The sequence below is a fragment of the Cygnus atratus genome, chromosome 1 (assembly GCF_013377495.2).
Source record: "Cygnus atratus isolate AKBS03 ecotype Queensland, Australia chromosome 1, CAtr_DNAZoo_HiC_assembly, whole genome shotgun sequence".
NCBI lineage: Eukaryota > Metazoa > Chordata > Aves > Anseriformes > Anatidae > Cygnus > Cygnus atratus.
The window spans coordinates 208,198,572-208,214,660 of record NC_066362.1 but is presented as its reverse complement, the minus strand read 5'-3'; the positions used below and the strand labels follow the sequence as shown (position 1 = coordinate 208,214,660).

Sequence of the window (16,089 nt, the reverse complement as noted above, 5' to 3'; positions counted from 1 at the left end):
AGCCCAGCGTGGCTGCCCCACGTCCCGTGCCCCATATCCCACGTCCCGTGCCCCATATCCCAAGTCCCCTGCCCCATGACCACCCAGCCCAGCCCTGCAGCATCTGCAGCCGCGTCAGGCCCCCGGGGCCGGGCGGGGAGCGGAGCCTCCAGCTGCGGGGAGGACTCGGCCAACAGCTCCCGCCCGCCCCGCGCCCCGCCAGGGCTGCCCAGCGCACGCGTCCCGCAGCCAGCCCCAGCGCCTGGATCCGCATCCTGCACCCAGCCCGGCCCCGCATCGCCTTGGGGTCCTGGGGAGGGGAGGGGTGCAGGTGCAGTGCCAGGGCTGTGCCAGGGCCGTGCCGGGCTGCAGCGCCGGGGGCTTGGGCACGTGCCTGTCCCCAGCCTGCTGCGTGCCACCGCGGCACCGCCATGCCCAGCACCCCGATGCAGTGCCTGCAGGGATTGGCACAGGGCACAAAACAGTGGCCCTGGGCTGGGTGCCAGCTCAGCCCCAATCGTGCCGATGTCCACGCGGGCACCGGAGCAGCTCCAGGCACAGCTGCAGGGAGCCGAGCCCCCAGCCCGCCCCGGCCGCAGGTGATGGTGAGGTGAGGACGAGGAGGAGGGAGGGCAGTGAGGAGGCAGAGAGTCTGCAGCGAGCTCACAAAAATATTCAGTGCTTTATTTCATCCTCAAAACCAACGAGAACACGCTGCTGGGAGGTGCCACGCCACACGCATGCAGGCAGGGGGATGGGTGGAACCCGGTGCGGCGGGGCACGCACGGGTGGAGACGTGCGAGGGGCTGCCCAGCCCCACTGGGACTCTGGCCGGGGCCCCTCCAGCTCGGCCCGGGGCGGCTTTGCCCCATTGCAGTGCCGGGGCTCCGAGGGGCCTGGCTCAGCCCCAGCCTCTGCAGCTTGTGCCCAGCTCTGCCCCAGCCCTGCAGCGAACCGCCCGAGGCGTTCACGCTGCTCAGTTCTGGGGGTGCGACTGGAGAGACACGGGGTGGGGGCTCCCTTAAGCTTCGCAGCCCCCTCTGGGCCATGAGCCCTTGTTGGAGATCTTGGCCAAGGGTCCCCTGACAAAGTTCCCCCAGCCTGGAGGAGAAACCATGAGGCCGCCCAGCTGGAGCGTGGGGCAAGGAAAGGACCCTCCAAAGAACCAGGCAGCAGCCGCCTGACCCCTTGCCTGCCCTCCCCTGCGTCCCAAGGCCAGGAGGGAGCTGGGGCAGGGAGCCTTGGCCACGCGGGTCCCCGTGTCCCCTGTGTATGAGAGCTCTGCCCATGGGCAGGGACCACGCACAGCACCAACACGTGGAGCCCAGGACACGGAGACGTCTGCGGCAGCAGGGGGGGGCTCTGCCCCGAGCGCCGCAGCACAGAGGGAAGGGGCTCGGCTTCCTGTCCCCGCCGCGGGTCTAGTGCCTCCACGGGAGAGCCCCGGCTACCGGCAGGCACAAACCCCTCGCCCACAGCCCCGCCGGGCAGGGGCTGCAGACTGCACCCACGGCTCAGCACGGGTCCAGGGCACCTGCGGCCAGCTCCGGGACGGGCGACGCGCCCGGCAGCGTGCAGGGCCCGGCTAGAAGTGCTTGTCTTCCAGCATGGAGCTCACCACCAGCTCCTTGTTGCTGAAGTCCCAGAAGGCAGTCATGTGGAAGGCCATGTTGGAGAGGACAACCAGGTACTCCAGGAAAGCAAAAATGGTGTAAACTGGCAGAGGAAACGCAGCGGGTTAGTGGGAAGTGCCGCCCTGCAGCCGGATTTGTCCCCAGGCCTTGGGGGCCTCTTGGGGACACGTCCCAGGGCTGCAAGGACGCGGGGCAGGGGCTCGGTGCCAGGCCTCAGCCAGATGCAGGGCAGAGCAGGGCAGGAGAAGGGCGGCTGGGCACCATCCTGCGCGGGGGCTCCTGCTGCGCCACAGCCGCTCTGAGCAGGGTGACCCCAGCCCCTTCCCCGCGCCCCGGCACGGCCGAGCGGCACAGAGGTGCACGTCCGTACCTCCAGGCCCGCAGTACCAGTTGTGGTGGAAGTAGACACACACGGCAAACGCGAAGGTGATGAAGGTAAAGAAGAAGAGCAGCTGCTTCCACTTGTACGACTTGCGCTCCTGGAAGAGACCGAGGGCACCTGCTCACAGCCTGGCCGCCCGCATGGCCCCGGTGCTGGATCTGTCCCCGTCACGGCGCACGTGGCACCGTGGGGACATGGGACATGGGCAGACCCCACCAGCCCCCTGCACTGCACCGTGCCCTGGCACTGCTAGCATCTGGGAACAGTGCCGGCAGCAGAGCTCACACTGGCAGCCAGGGAAGGGGCAATGGCACAACCAGACACGGATCCTCCAGCCCCAGGCGTGGGGAATTCACCAGCGTGGGCAGCCGGTGCCGCGTGGGAGGCACTGCGTGAGCCGCAGCAGGGCTCGGGCACGCGTCCCTGGTGAGCGCCAGCATCAGGGTTGGACCCAGGCGGAGGACACGGGGATGCCACCCACGGCCCCCCGGGCCCTGGTTGTTATTCCTGCTGCTGAGTGGGAGGGGAATTTTCCTCTCGCCTGATGTTTCACGTGAGACAAAAACTCCATTTTCAGGGACTGCTGAGAATAAGGAAAATTTAAATTGCCCCATCACACTTTCCATTACCCCACCGAAAGCGCGCCTGCAGGCTCAGCCCGCCGCCCTGAGCACAAACAGGTTGCGGCGGGGAGGAAAACCCAGAGAGGAAGGGCGGCCTCGCGGTTACGGTTGCCATCTGGGGGCTCGGGGAGCTCAGCCCGACGCCTCCCGGCGCTCCCCAACACCCCATGGCCGCCCCCCTTGCGCCAGCCCCGCTCGCCCACCGGGAGCACAGGGCGAGGAGCTGGGGGTGCGCTGGGCGGCGCGGGGTGGAGCGCGGCGGTGCCAGTCGGTGCTCGGCAGCAGGCAGCGCGCGGGCCCACGGCCGCGTTATGCAAAGTTTCGCACCGGAAAAGCGGGTCACGGCACAGCCTTGTTTTCATCCAGGTCCCACGGCAGCGGAAACAGTCGCACGCCAGAGGCAGCGGTGGAGCCCCGCTCGTCTCAGCAAGGTGAGCGGCAGCGCCCCGCTCTCTGGCTCCTGCGCTGCGGCACTGCGCCTCGCTGCACCACATCGCGCTGAGCTGCGCCCCGCGGCGCTGCATCAAGCTGTACAGCACGCCGGGCTGCTCTGCAGTGTGCTGCGCCTCGTGGCACCGTGCTGCGCTGCATGGCAGCATGTGGCACTGCACCACACCTCGAGGCCCCACACCGCACCTCGTGGTACCGTGCTGCACTGCGCTGTGCTGCACCTTGTGGCACCATGCTGTGCTGCATGGCAGCAGGTGGCACCGCACCGCACCTCGTGGCACCGTGCTGTGCTGCACCATGCTGCACCTCGTGGCAGCGCGCTGCACCACATGGCAGCACATGGCACTGCACTGCACCTTGTGGCACCGTGCTGCGCCTCATGGCACCCTGCTGCGCTGCATGGCAGCACGTGGCACTGCACCGCACCTCGTGGCACTGCACCGCACCTCGTGACACCGTGGCGCACTGCTCCGTGCCACACCTCACGGCACCATGCTGCACTGCAAGGCAGCACATGGCACCCCACCGCACCTCGTGGCACCGCACCGCACCGCGTGGCACTGGCCTGCACTGCACCGCGCCGCACCTTGTGGCACCGTGCTGCGCTGCACCTTGTTGCACCTCGTGGCACCGTGCTGCACTGCATGGCAGCATGTGGCATTGCTCCACACCTTGTGGCACCGCACCACACCTCGTGGCACTGTGCTCTGCTGCATGGCAGCACAGGGCACTGCACCACACCTCGGGGCACCGTGCTGCACTGCTTCACTGAGCTGCACTGCACCACGCCCAGTGCACTACTCTGCACCCGGTGGTGCTGCGCTGCACCCCGTGGCACCACGCAGCTCTGAGCTCCTCCACCTTCATGCACTGCGTCACGCAGCACCTCCCCACACTCCGTCCCCCCAGCCCCTGACGACAAGCCCTGCAAGAAGGCGCTGCTTGCAGCGGGATTACGGCACAGCCAGGTTCCTTCAAGTGCCCCCAGGACTTGGCGGCCAAGAGCTGGGACGGGAACGGTGCCGCAGGCGCAGAGCTGCAGGGTACGGGGCTGAGCTGCACGTGCCCTGGCACTGAGGATTAATTCTGCCCTGGGCAGCACCTAATTAGCTGTTTTTCTCTATAATCCTTCCTTGGGATGGGCTCAGCCCAGAGTCTCACCCCCCTGCTGCAGGGAAAAGCCGAGCTAAGCCGCGGGGCAGACAGCTCTGGAGGGCAGGGGGGGGCCAGGCAGCACCGGGGGGGGGGCGCAGGGGCTCCAAGCAGGAGCCTGAGGCAGCCCCTCACAGCCCGTGCTCCAGCTGCAGGTGGGCGACAAGAGGGACAAGGCAGTCCCAGGGACATGGGACAAGCTCGGGATACGTGCTGAGCCAGGCAGGGCGGCCTGACAGCATGGCCATGGAGACCCCCGTCCCTGTCCCTGTCCCTGTCCCGGCACCGGTGCAGCGCATCGATGGAAACCGGGACTTCGTGCTTCCTGGTGGACATGGCCCCCGACCCCCGCACGCTGCTCCTCACGCACACAGCCCCCTGAGCCAGCCCTCTGCGTCTGGACACGCGTCTGGCCCAGCAAACCACAGGCGCGTTATATTTAGAGCCGCAGTTTGCAGGCTCTGAGCTGCAGCACACTGCCCCGTGCACGCAAAGGTGAGCCAGGAGCGGGAGGCAGACAGGAGGGGACAGGAGGACAAAACGGCACTGGCTGCACCCACCAGCGTGGAGGGGCATGGCCCCGTGCCCTGTGCCCCGTGCCGAGCCCACGGACAGCCCCCAGCCACCCCTTCCCTCTGGGGAGAGCCCCGCGCCGCGAGCCCCAGCCGTGGAGCTGCGGGACGGGCAGCGGGAGGCACGCATCCTGCCTGCTCCTCCACCACCTCCGGGGAGGGTCCCTGCGGGGTTTATGCCCCAGTGCCCCATGGGGACGTGTCACAGGAGGGCAAAGGTGAATTAGTTCAAAACGCGTCAACATTCCACGTGCGGACCAAGCGCCAGTCCCAACCGCGTCCCACGCAGGGGGCTCGGGTTTTCCAGAGACCCTCTCTGCGCTGGGAGCCGGCCCTTCCCGGGGGCTACGTGCTGCACGCCGGCCCAGCTCGCCCCCGAGAGCGCTTCTGGCTTCCCTGCGGTGAACACGAAGCCGAGCGGCTCCAGCAGCGCGAGCTGAGCGCCGGGATATTTATAGCGGCCTCGGGTGAGCCGCCGCCGCGGGCCGCTGTCACCGCACTGCAGGCGATCGCTGGCGGGGAGCTGGGCTGAAACCACGCGTGCTCACGGACCCCGCTCGCAGCTCAGCTCCCGAGGGGCTGGCAGTTTGGCACGGCACGGCACGGCTCGGCACAGCGGGGCGGCACGGCACGGCACGGAGCCACAGCACGGCACGGCCCCAGCGCCCGGCCGCTGCGCGCGTGCATGCGTGTCTCCGGGCCGGAACGCAGACGAGGGTGACGCCAGCTGCCGGGGAAGAGGAGAAATGTGTTTGCAAACAAGAAGTGAAACCAGGCTGCCCGGCTGCGCTGCCCCCCGTGGCACGGGGCTGCGGGGGCCTGCAGCTGGCCCGGAGCAGGGGCTGCGCTGGGGAGCGGCCGCAGCGATGTGCCAGGCGTGCGCGGGGCGCAGCGCGGGGTTCCACCCACTGGAGGCTCTGACCGTTTTCCTTTTCCCCCCCGAGCGCCCATCTGGTGCCCCTTCCCCTCCTCCTCCCTGCCTGCCTTCCTTTCCCCCCCCCCCGCAGAGCTTTATTTTCCTTTCTCTCGTTCTCTGCAGCTGGAAACCGTCTGCGCTTCCCCATTGCGAGCCAGTTCCCCAGCACCTTCCTGCCCTTGCAGCAGGCGGTTGCAACACGCGCCCTGGGGAGCGCGAGGCTTTTGCAACACCGATTCCTGTCACACACGTGCTCACCCCAGCGCAGCCCGGCAGCTTCGGGGCCTCCAGCGAAGGGCCCCGGTGCCGCCGCGCTGCGGCTCTGCGCCCTCCTGCGGGGTGCGACGGCGCCGGGACCTGGCCCAGAAACGGCCCCAGGTTCAGCCCTGGCAAACCCGGGCTCGGTCGGGGAGCTCTGGTGGCTTCCCCAGCTGCAGGTGGGCCAGGGCACGGGGCTCACACTGCCAGGAGCCCCATCCCTCGCTCCCGGGGACCTGCCCTCTGCAGGGAATGGTTCCTGGGAGCAGCAGAGGGGACGCTTTGTCACCGGCCGAGCACAGCCCTGGAGCAGCGCCCTGGCAGCGGGTGGGGGAAGCGCCTCTGCTCGGAGCCTCTGAGACGAGGCCGGGCAAGCGGCTGGAAGAAACGCCACGGCCGCGGCGGGGCTGGACACGGGGGTGGCCAGGAGCATCCCTGCGGTGCGGGTCCTGTGCAGGAGAGCTGCCCGAAATTCGGACCACTCCTGGTGGCTGTTGGAAAGTTCTCCCAAGGACGAGGCACGATGACTTCGGGGTGCAGACGCTGCTCCTGCTCCAGGGCTGGGGGACGGCAGAGGTGAACAAATTGCCCCACGACCGAGGTGAAGCGAGCCGGAGCCTGGCTCCGAGGCACCACCAGGGCCGTTCCCGGGCACCCCTGGCTTTCCCTGCGAGAAGAGACAGCCCGTGCTCTCCCCTAAAATAACCCCGCGAGGCTCCCAGCGCACGGCACAATCCGGCCAGCTCAGCAGCTGCCGCGCTTCTCCCTGCTGGGCCGGGCAGTCCCCGCTGGCCACACGGCGCGGGGCGAGGAGGATGTGGCACCGGCACCATGCCCACAGCGGCCCCCGGCACGGCCCCGTGCTCGCCTCGTGGCCCCGAGCACAGCCCCCAGACTCGCACTGGGGCCACGGGACGAGCCCAGGGAAGTCGAGCAGCAGGACAAACCCCACATAACTTTGCCCGGCCCAGAGATGGGGGGGCGTTATGAGAGCGACTCACGGCAGAGCCCCGGCTGCGTTTTGGAGGTGCCGACGGGGCGCCAGAGCCGCCCTGCGGACGGGCAGCTCCCTGGGGAGGCCTCCCCCCGCCGCGGGCTCAGTCCCGGACCCGCTGCTTCCAGGAGGGTTTAATGCGAGAGCTTTTCCATGGCACACGCACTTTCTTTTTCAGAGGACCTCGCTCCCCGGGCGACAGCACCATCTGCTGACAGGCGGCCCCGCAGCCCCATCGAAACCAGCCCGGGCTCGGGGCCAGGTTTCCTGGGGTCCTGGGCTGTGCTGCCTCCTCTGCACCCACAGCTCTGGGTGCTGAGCTCCGAGTCTAATCCTGTCCAGGGGGACAGCCTGGGGCCTCTTACAACCAACCCAGAGCCGCTGGGCGCTGTCCCCACGCTGCTCAGGCAGCTCCTCTCCATGCCAGCGTGGCTGAGGCTGGGGCACCTCCGGGTCTGCCCATCTCCAGGTGGGTGTCTCTGAACTTCGTGCTACCTGCTTCAAGCCCTGCTCCAGCGGGGCCACCCGGGGCCGCTCGCACGTGGCCCGGTGCTGGGCTGGGCACACACACCAAGACCCGACCCCGCGTGCTGACTGCTGGCTCGGCTCGAGCCCTGCAGCATCGGGGAGGGGACGGCAGCGAGGACGAGCAGCCGAGACACGTGGAGCCCGTAAGCTCTGCGGGTGCAGGGTGCTCCCCACACCTCACAGCCCCTTCAGACGCAGGCGATGCGGGGGTGCAGCCGTGTGGGGAGGGCTCTGGGCAGAAAGGACGCCTCTGCTCGCTGTGCCGGCCTCCTGGCAAGGAGAGGAACGGCCCCGGGGCGATGCGGCTGGAGGACAGCCTGCAGGCAGAAGTGCTGCCAGACGGCAAAGGGGCACCTCGGGCTGGTGCAAGGACTTTGGTCCCCGCGTTTCCCAGCACAGAGTTCAGAGACACTCCCCTGGAGATCGGCAGACAGAAGCCGGCTGCCTACTGGCAGGTTGCTCGCCCTCATCCTCCCCGCAGCCACGCTGCCGTGTGGCAGGGACACGTGGGGCCGCAGCGCCCTGCCCGCTGCAGCGCGGCCGGGTGTGCCGAAAGGCACCGAGCGCATGCTCCGGCGTGGCACGGGAACGTCCACCGAGCCCACAGCCCGCATCCGAGCCGGTGCTCCCGTGAGCCAACAGCAGGACGAGCGCTGCTGCCAACGTGCCACGAGCTGGTCTTGGTGTTACGGAGCTGTCACGCCTGCAGGCACACGCGTCCTGTTGGCACACGCTGCTCGGGGAGCCCTCATCTGAGCTGCAGGACTGCGAGGGAGAGGTGCAGGGGGTGCAAAAACAGGGAAAGCAAAAAAAAAAAGATGAAATAGAGGAAGCTACTGGGAAGCCGAGCGCGCTGCCCCGGGGCTCCTGTCGCCCACGCTCTGTCCCGCCACCAGACCGCAAGCACGGCGAAGCCACCTGGCTTGGCAAACCGCTGCCACGGCCGCAGAGCAACGGCCGCAGCCTTCTGCCGGTTGTTAGCCCGGGCAGCAGCAGCGTGCGGCCCCCCAGACCCGCTGAGGTCGGTCGGCAGACACTGCTGACCACGCGAACACCACCCCGTTGGGGCAGATCCGAGGTGCGGCCCTGTCCCCTGCCCGCCTCCGAGACCTGCACGTGCCCCAGCGCCCTGGGAGCCTCAGCAGCCCCTTCCGTGGTGCAGCCTGCAGCCGAGCACAAGTGCCGGACGCGGCTTTCCTGGGTACCCGAAACAAGCCAGCAGCCGTACAGGCTCGGTGAACGGTCCGAAGGGGAGGACAAACGGATGTGATGAAGCGGGAGCCCTACTGAAGCACGCTCTGTGGCTGTCCGTGCCAGCCCCAGGCACAGCGCCCATCCTGCTCCGCACGCCCTCACTTGGCGGACGTGTGCTCCCACCCCTCGCCAGCTCCCCAGCCCCAGGACAGAGCGGTGCGCGCACGTCCCGCGTGGCTTCACCCAGTTCTGCTTTGCGAGGCCACCACCGGCCCTGTGCGGCACGGCTCGGGGACCTGCTGCCCAGCGGTGCTGGAACCTGGGGCAGGGAGGGCGGGACGGGGGCAGCAGGGTGGGAGGGAAAGCACAGAGATCCGGGGCCCCAGGCAGAGCTGCGTGCAGGCAGACGGAGCGCTCGCACCGCCGAGCCTCCCGTCCCGTGCTGCCGCTCGTGGCGCGCTCGTGGTGCGGAACCGACAGGGCGCCAGGTAGAGCCGCGTCCAGGTGACGGAGCCAGAAGCCTGGCTCTCTGCCTGGCCAGGCGGCCCCCGAGCCCACGGCCCCCCCGGACAACAAGACCCACGGCCATCCCGCTCGGCAGGACCGCCAGGAGCGCTCGGGGCAGCTCCTCCCCGGAGCAGAGGGCTTGCACGGTGCCTGCGTCCCGCCGCCGCAGCCGCCCCCGTTGGCAGGAGCAGCAGGGTCACCGCGCCCCGGCAGGGCCCCAAACGGGCACCCTCAGGCAGGGCAGACCCCGGGGGACACGGGCCGGGTGGCTGGTCAGGTGTCAGCTCCATGTGAAAACGAGAGAGGAGGAAATTAAGACATTCCTCCCTGGTTTGTTCTGGTAAATTGGACCAAATCGTGGGTTTTGGTGACCGCCTTCCCTTCAGCCCCTTTCACTCCAACGTCAAGGGTTTTCCCACCCGGTTAGGGTTATTTCACAGTGAGGTACAGGTGAAGCCCTGCCACCGCCAGCCGAGAGCCCCAGCCCCGAGCGCAGCGTGCAGAGAAGAAAGGAAAGTGTCTGTACCTCGGGACTTACTGTGTGTTTCTTAGTCATCCTCCAGAGGATGCACGTCAGGAGCATGTGGCCCAGAGCCGACGTGATAAAGACGATGAAGGCATTTTCGTGGATTGCTGAATCAACGAGACAACAGGTTTCCTGTTAAATCTGGGCACGGAAGCGAGCTGAGAGCACAGGGGGAAGGGACAGGCTTTGAGAGGGCAAAGAGCCGCTGGGCACAGCCCTGCTGGCGGCCCCCATGCCCCGGGGATGCTGTGCCAAGGGCGAGCAGCGGCCGAGGAGCCTTGACAGGACAGCGCAGCATCGCGCCAGCCGTGCCGAGAAGGGGGAGGGAGAGCTGGCAGCAAAGGGATCTGTCCTCGTGGCTCCCTCTAAGCCCGGGGCAGGCGTGGGACGTGAGCCTCGTAGCAGGCACGATGTGTTCAGGAGGGCTTAGCCCCGAGGCGAGGAGCCTCGAGCCGAGCGTGGCTGTGAGCTGCAGGTGCCCTGGGGAGCGGCCCAGCATCACCATTAGCGCTCCTGGGAGGGACGGGCGACCCGAGGCACGGAGGGAGGTTTGCAGTGAGACAGTCAGGGGTCCAGAAAGGGATCCGGCCTCCTGCATTCAACCCGGCCACTAACTGCTGTCGCCAGCACCGAGGCCACCCTGCGTCACTGAGCTGACACCGACTTATCAGGCTGGAAACGCAGCTGGCTGGAGCTCTGAACTGAAGCAGCTCGCAGACCCCCAAAGCCACACACAGACCCCAGCAATTCCAGGTGAGAGATTTTTAAAGGAGTGTTTCTATGAAAAAAAATAAATAAAACAAGTTTCTTGGCCTTTTCTCCAGGAACTAAATAAAACACAAGTTTCCCGGCCTTTTCTCCAGGAACCAAGCCCGGGGGCTGAGTTCACAACCAAGACACCCGGCCATAAAACACGCTCCCCCTTCCTTCTCATCCCAGCTGCAGAGGAAGGGAAGCAGCGGTGGGAAGGAGCTCTCGGAGGTGGGGCTGCGAGCAGCGCCTGCAGGGGTGGGTAACCCGTGCCCGCCTCCTCCAGCTCCGAAGCTTTCCCTACAGACCTGAGGAGCTGCAACGAGGAGCTGCGAGGCTGGGCTGGCCTCAGCTTCCAGCGCGGCTTCTGCCCTTCCTCTGCTGCACTGCATCCTCCTCTTCCTCACTGCTGCCCGAGGCGCAGGGTGGTACCGGGATGCCTCGCAGGGGGCAGCGGCATGGGAAGAGGGCAGGGAGCTGGGCAGAAAGCCCCAGGGCCACAGACCCCCGTCTGCCAGAGGCTTCCATCCCCAGAGCACCAGGATTCGCAGCACGCGGAGCTGTTGGTGAGCTCACAGCAGCCCCGAGCTGCGCTCCCCACGGGGAGCAAACGCCCATGAACAGGACTGGAGGAAGGGTCTGCTCGAACCCTGGGGCAGCGTGGGGCTCAGGTGAGGCAGTCTTGGAGCATCCAGGGGAAGTCCTTGGGCTCCTTTCTTGGCCCCAATGCCACAGGCTGACAACCGGTGAAGGCCCAGGTTAAGCCAGCGAGTGCCCGGCTGGTGGGAGGCTTTATGGGGCTGACGTCCAGCACGCAAGCGAGAGCCCCAGGATGGGCTGCTCTGGGCACGACTCCCGGGTGAGGAGCAGAGAAATCAGCCGCTGCGCTGCAAAACAGGACAGCATCTGCGAGCAGGAAAACAAGCTTGCACCGAGCTGCCAGCCGTCTCAGCGGCCTGAAGTGCTGTGCTTCATGCACTGGCTGGTTGGTTTTCCACGACAGCAGTGGAACCACGTCCTTCTGGTGTGCAGGACGCAACGTCTCCAAACAACCACCTGGCAAGAAACCAGGACGCACCTGCAGGGCTCTGTTCTGGGCCCCGACGGCCCTGTGGGGCACGAGCAGCCTGGGTCCTGGACCTGCTCAGCCCCACAGGCACGGTCACGGCAGTGCTGGGGGGCCCCAGGGGCCCCGGCCCATTTCGAAAGGCAACCAAAGGGCTTCCTGACCCACCGCACCTATCCTTGGAGGGAGCTTCCCTCACCCCTGTGAGATCCCCCCTGCACGAGATCAGCTGCGCCCCACATCCCCTTCCTGCAAGCAGACAAACCTCTGCCGCCGGCTCCCCCTCACCAGCCCTGCTCCAAACCCACCCGCTCTGGCCTTTCTCTCTGCAGTGCTCTGCGACTGCAACCCCTGAGCGCGGTCCCGTGGCTGGACGTGGGATTTATTCACCCTCGTCACCCAGCTGAGCGCAGAGCAGCCGACACAGCACGCGGGCACAGCACACGGACACAGCACACGGGCACAGCACGCCGCTGCTGCTGCAAGTCCCAGAAGTGGCTTGGTTTCCTCTGCAACAGCACCACCTTGCTGACCCGACACGAGTCCTCGTGCACCAACCCCGGCACCACCTCCGTAGCCCAGGACCGAGCAGCTGCTGGTGCCACCAGCTTTCAGATTCGTTTCTGATCAGACCGTGTGGGAAAAAGGAGTTTTCCTTTCCCTTCCCTTTCCCTTCCTGAACGGTGTTTCCTAGCCTAGCACGATCCTATTTTGTGCTGATTTAACCTGAAAGATTCTGATTTTGCCCTGAGGCTGACACAGGGAGTTTCGCCCAAACATTTTTGTGGGAGGGTGCTTGAAATGCTGCTACAAGAGACTTCAGGCTGGAAGCCGGCTCAGAGCCAAAGTTCAGGTGTGGAGGCAGTGCTGGTAGCAGCAACGGGCGTTGGTCTCTCTTTGCTCAGCCACGACGAGAAGCGTCGAGCACGGCCCCAGCACGGGAGGAACCAAGCAGTAATGCCGGGCACAAAAACCCCGCCTATGGCTTCAGCCACTCACCATCCCCAAGAATTCCAGGAAGAAGAGGGCTATCCGCACGCTGGATGTAACTTCCACATATAAACCCCAACGTTTACAGAACCTCTTTGTTTTACCACCTTCGTTTCTCCGAGCTGCCTACCTGCAAAGCGCCCTCGGGACGCAGAGCTCCGCAGAGCCCGGCGCGGGAGGAGACACCTACCATAGTTCTCGGACGAGGACACGTAGGTCAGCACGAGGAGGGCGAAGTTCTCGAGCAGGTTGAGCAGCAGGTTGAAGTGGCACAAGCGCGGGTAGCGGGGGTGGGAGCAGTGGCAGCTCTGGTAGTGGTTCCAGTAGGCGACGGCCACCAGGAAGCGGGGCGCCGAGTGCAGCCCGATGCAGAGGCGCCAGACGTAGCGCTGCGGGGTCTCGCCGCCGATCGCCGCGCTGATGGAGGGCAGGTAGTTCGGGACCTGATGGGATACAGCAGCTTAGAGAGGCGTGGGGAGCCGGGAAGGGCAGCGTGCAGCACGGCAGCAGCCCCGGTGCGTCCCCCAGGGCCACCCAGCCCCAGCTCTGCCCCAGGGGAGCAGCTCCGGGACCCCCTCGGGTTCCTCAGCTTCACGTCCCCAGCCCTCGCCCCTTCCCTTTGGTCAGCGGTGGGCTGAAACTCCTCCATCCCCACAGCTGGAGAGAGAGGAGGGAAGGGGGTTGGCTCTGCTGCCCATCCCTAATGGAGGAAATTGATAGGGACAGCAGCAAAGATGATGTTCAGGGAGGAACAGAAAAGCAGGAACCCCTCAACCTCACAACAAGCGCATGGCTCAGGGCTGTCCCGAGCCAGCTGGGAATGCTGCACAGGAGGTGACCCAGGCAGGACTACACTTCCAGGGAATCACGGAGTCATAGAAGCATCCGGGCTGGAAGAGACTTTCAGGATCATCAAGCTGGCCGGTCACGCCGTGCAGTGGGAACACCAGAAGGGCCAAAGCCCAACTAGCGAAAACTTCCAGTTCCCCCCGGTTACTTCCCAGGCTGCTGCACTCACGTAGAGGCAGTTAAGTTGGATCCCTAATTAGGTTGTTCTACCGGACGAAGGGGATGGAATTCCTTCGTGCTGTTCTCCAGGTGCTCTCCTGCTGGCCTCTGATCCTTCTCCTGGCTCTGGGATCTACCGCTGGTGCTGGCATCGAACTGCCAAGAGTGTGAGGTTCCCCCTGCCCAGGGACTCAGCTGAACGCTCTCTGCACCAGCTCAACAAGCCTGCAGCCGAAGATGCTCTTCCCCTCCCCTGAGGGGCAGACCCCTTCTGACCCCACAAGACCAGGTTTCTCGGGGTCCCACGGCCCAAAAGGCCCAGCCCCTGGCTCTGACACCTGCCCCACCACCACGCACCGGTCTGCTGGATTTACTGGTCCTTCCAAAGCCCTTTCCTTGGACAGCAGGATTGGAGAGAAGCCCGCCTGTGGCTCCAGAGCCCACCACGGGCTCTGCGGTCTTTCGCGATACGCCTCGGACTGCTCTCGACAGCTTCACTGGTGCCCATGTGGAACAGGGGCTGTACGAGGCTTGGCAGTGTCTTGGCACATCCCTGATACGGGCCTCTGGTGGCCACCCACCTCCCTCGGGAGCAGGTCAGGTTGGGAAATGGGCACCTCCGGTCTCCCCAGAGGGTCCCCCCCAAGAGGGTCCCCTTCCTGCTGTCACCGTCACCATTTTGGGTCTTGCTCGGTCTGTCCTGGAGCCCAAAGCAACCCACGGAGCCCTGGGACTGACGTTCCCCAGACCGACTACGTTTTGCTTGAGGAACCCACGGCCAGTCGGTGAGGAGGGGGCAGCGCCCATGTCCACGCTGCCCGTTTCTCCAAATCTGCACCGCGGCCGTGCTGCCCCACGGCCTCCTCACCACCATCCGCCTCCGTCACCCCGCCGTGCGTGGCAGGGTCACAGAACCCCAGAACCATCTGGGTGGGAAGAGACCTCCAAGATCACCCAGTCCAACCTCTGACCTAACACTAACAAGTCCTACACTAAACCATATCACTAAGCTCTACATCTTTTAAAGACCTCCAGGGATGGTGACTCAACCACTTCCCTGGGCAGCCCATCCCAACGCCTAACAGCCCTTTCGGTAAAGAAGTTCTTCCTAATATCCAACCTAAACCTCCCCTGGCGCAACTTGAGCCCATTCCCCCTCGTCCTGTCACCAGGCACGTGGGAGAATGGACCAACCCCCACCTCGCTACAGCCTCCTTTAAGGTATCTATAAGGTACCTTACGGACCTATAGGGTACCTATAAGATACCTTAAGGACCTATAGGGTACCTTAAGGACTTATATAGTATCTGTAACGTACCTTAAGGACCTACAGAGTACCTATAAGGTACCTTAAGTACTTATATAGCATCTATAACGTACCTTAAGGACCTATAGAGTACCTATAAGGTACCTTAAGGACCTATAGGGCACCTATAAGGTATGTATAAGGTATCTTAAGGACCTATAAGGCACCTATAAAGTACCTGAAGGACTTATAGGGTACCCATAAGGCACGTATAAGGTACCTTAAGGACCTATAGCGTACCTATAAGGTACCTTAAGGACCCATAGAGTACCTATAAGGTACCTATAAGGTACCTTACGGACCTATAGGGTACCTATACGGTACCTTAAGGACTTACAGGGTACCTACAAGGTACCTTAAGGTACACCTGAGGTCCCGGCGCACCTCAGGTGGAGGCGGAGGCTCGCGGCCCCCCAGGGCCATGCCACCCGAGCTGTGCGGTGCGGTGCCACTCACCCCGCAGTGGGTGGCCGTGGTCTCCTGGAAGTGGAAGAGCAGGGACCAGGCGACGCAGAAGAGGAACCCGAACAGGGGGCAGCACACGGTGCCCACGGCCAGCGTGGTGAAACGGAGCCGGAGCAGGATCCCGTCACGGTCCAGGGGCAGCGGAACCTGCAGCATGCTGCCGGGCCTGCAGACACCGGGCACGTTACCGTACCCCCGTTACCGGCCCCCTGTCACCGCACCCCCGTTACTGGCCCCCCGTTACAGGACCCCCCATTACCGGTTCCCCGTTCCGGCTCCCTGTTACCGAACCCCCGTAACCGGACCCCCATTCCTGCACCCCCCGTTACCGCACCCCCATTACCGGCCCCCCGTTACCAGACCCCCATTACTGGCCCCCCGTTACCGCACCCCCATTACCGGCCCCCCGTTCCCAGACCCCCGTTACTGGCCCCCTGTTACTGACTCCCCGTTCCCGGGACCCCGGTCCTGTACCCCCGTTCCCAGCCCCCCCCTTACCGGCTCGCCATTACCGGCCCCCCGTTCCCGGCCCCCCGTTCCCGGCTCCCCGTTCCCGCACCCCCGTTTCCCGGATCCTCCATTACCGGTTCCCCATTACCGGCCCCCCGTTCCCGGCCCCCCGTTCCCGCAGCCCCCGCCCCGTGCCCCCCCCCCCCCCCCAGCCAGACCCCCCCCGCCCCTCCGTTCCCGGCCCCCCCGGCCCCGCCCCGCCCCCACGCACCGGCCTCGCTCCCTCTCCGCTCCGCTCCGCGCTCGGCCCCGCCCCCTCGGGAGGCCCCGCCCCCGCCT

The 16,089-nt window shown here is 65.8% G+C and overlaps 1 protein-coding gene across 3 annotated transcripts; it reads right to left on the bottom strand.

Moving 5' to 3' along the window:
* Nucleotides 1-642: 642 nt before the first annotated feature.
* On the bottom strand, nucleotides 643-16,076 carry PGAP2 (post-GPI attachment to proteins 2). Of its 3 annotated transcripts, none has more exons than XM_035569507.2 (6): nucleotides 16,022-16,076; nucleotides 15,292-15,466; nucleotides 12,712-12,964; nucleotides 9,716-9,822; nucleotides 1,984-2,092; nucleotides 643-1,695 (listed from the first exon to the last, which is right to left on the bottom strand). In XM_035569507.2, the coding sequence occupies exons 2-6, from the start codon at nucleotides 15,454-15,456 to the stop codon at nucleotides 1,565-1,567; spliced, it is 765 nt and encodes a 254-aa protein (XP_035425400.1). In that variant the 5' UTR covers nucleotides 15,457-15,466; nucleotides 16,022-16,076; the 3' UTR covers nucleotides 643-1,564. The 3 variants fall into 3 exon arrangements, with proteins under 3 accessions (XP_035425400.1, XP_035425401.1, XP_035425402.1); XM_035569508.2 differs by having other exon boundaries at nucleotides 9,728-9,822; XM_035569509.2 differs by lacking the exon at nucleotides 9,716-9,822.
* Nucleotides 16,077-16,089: the final 13 nt, after the last annotated feature.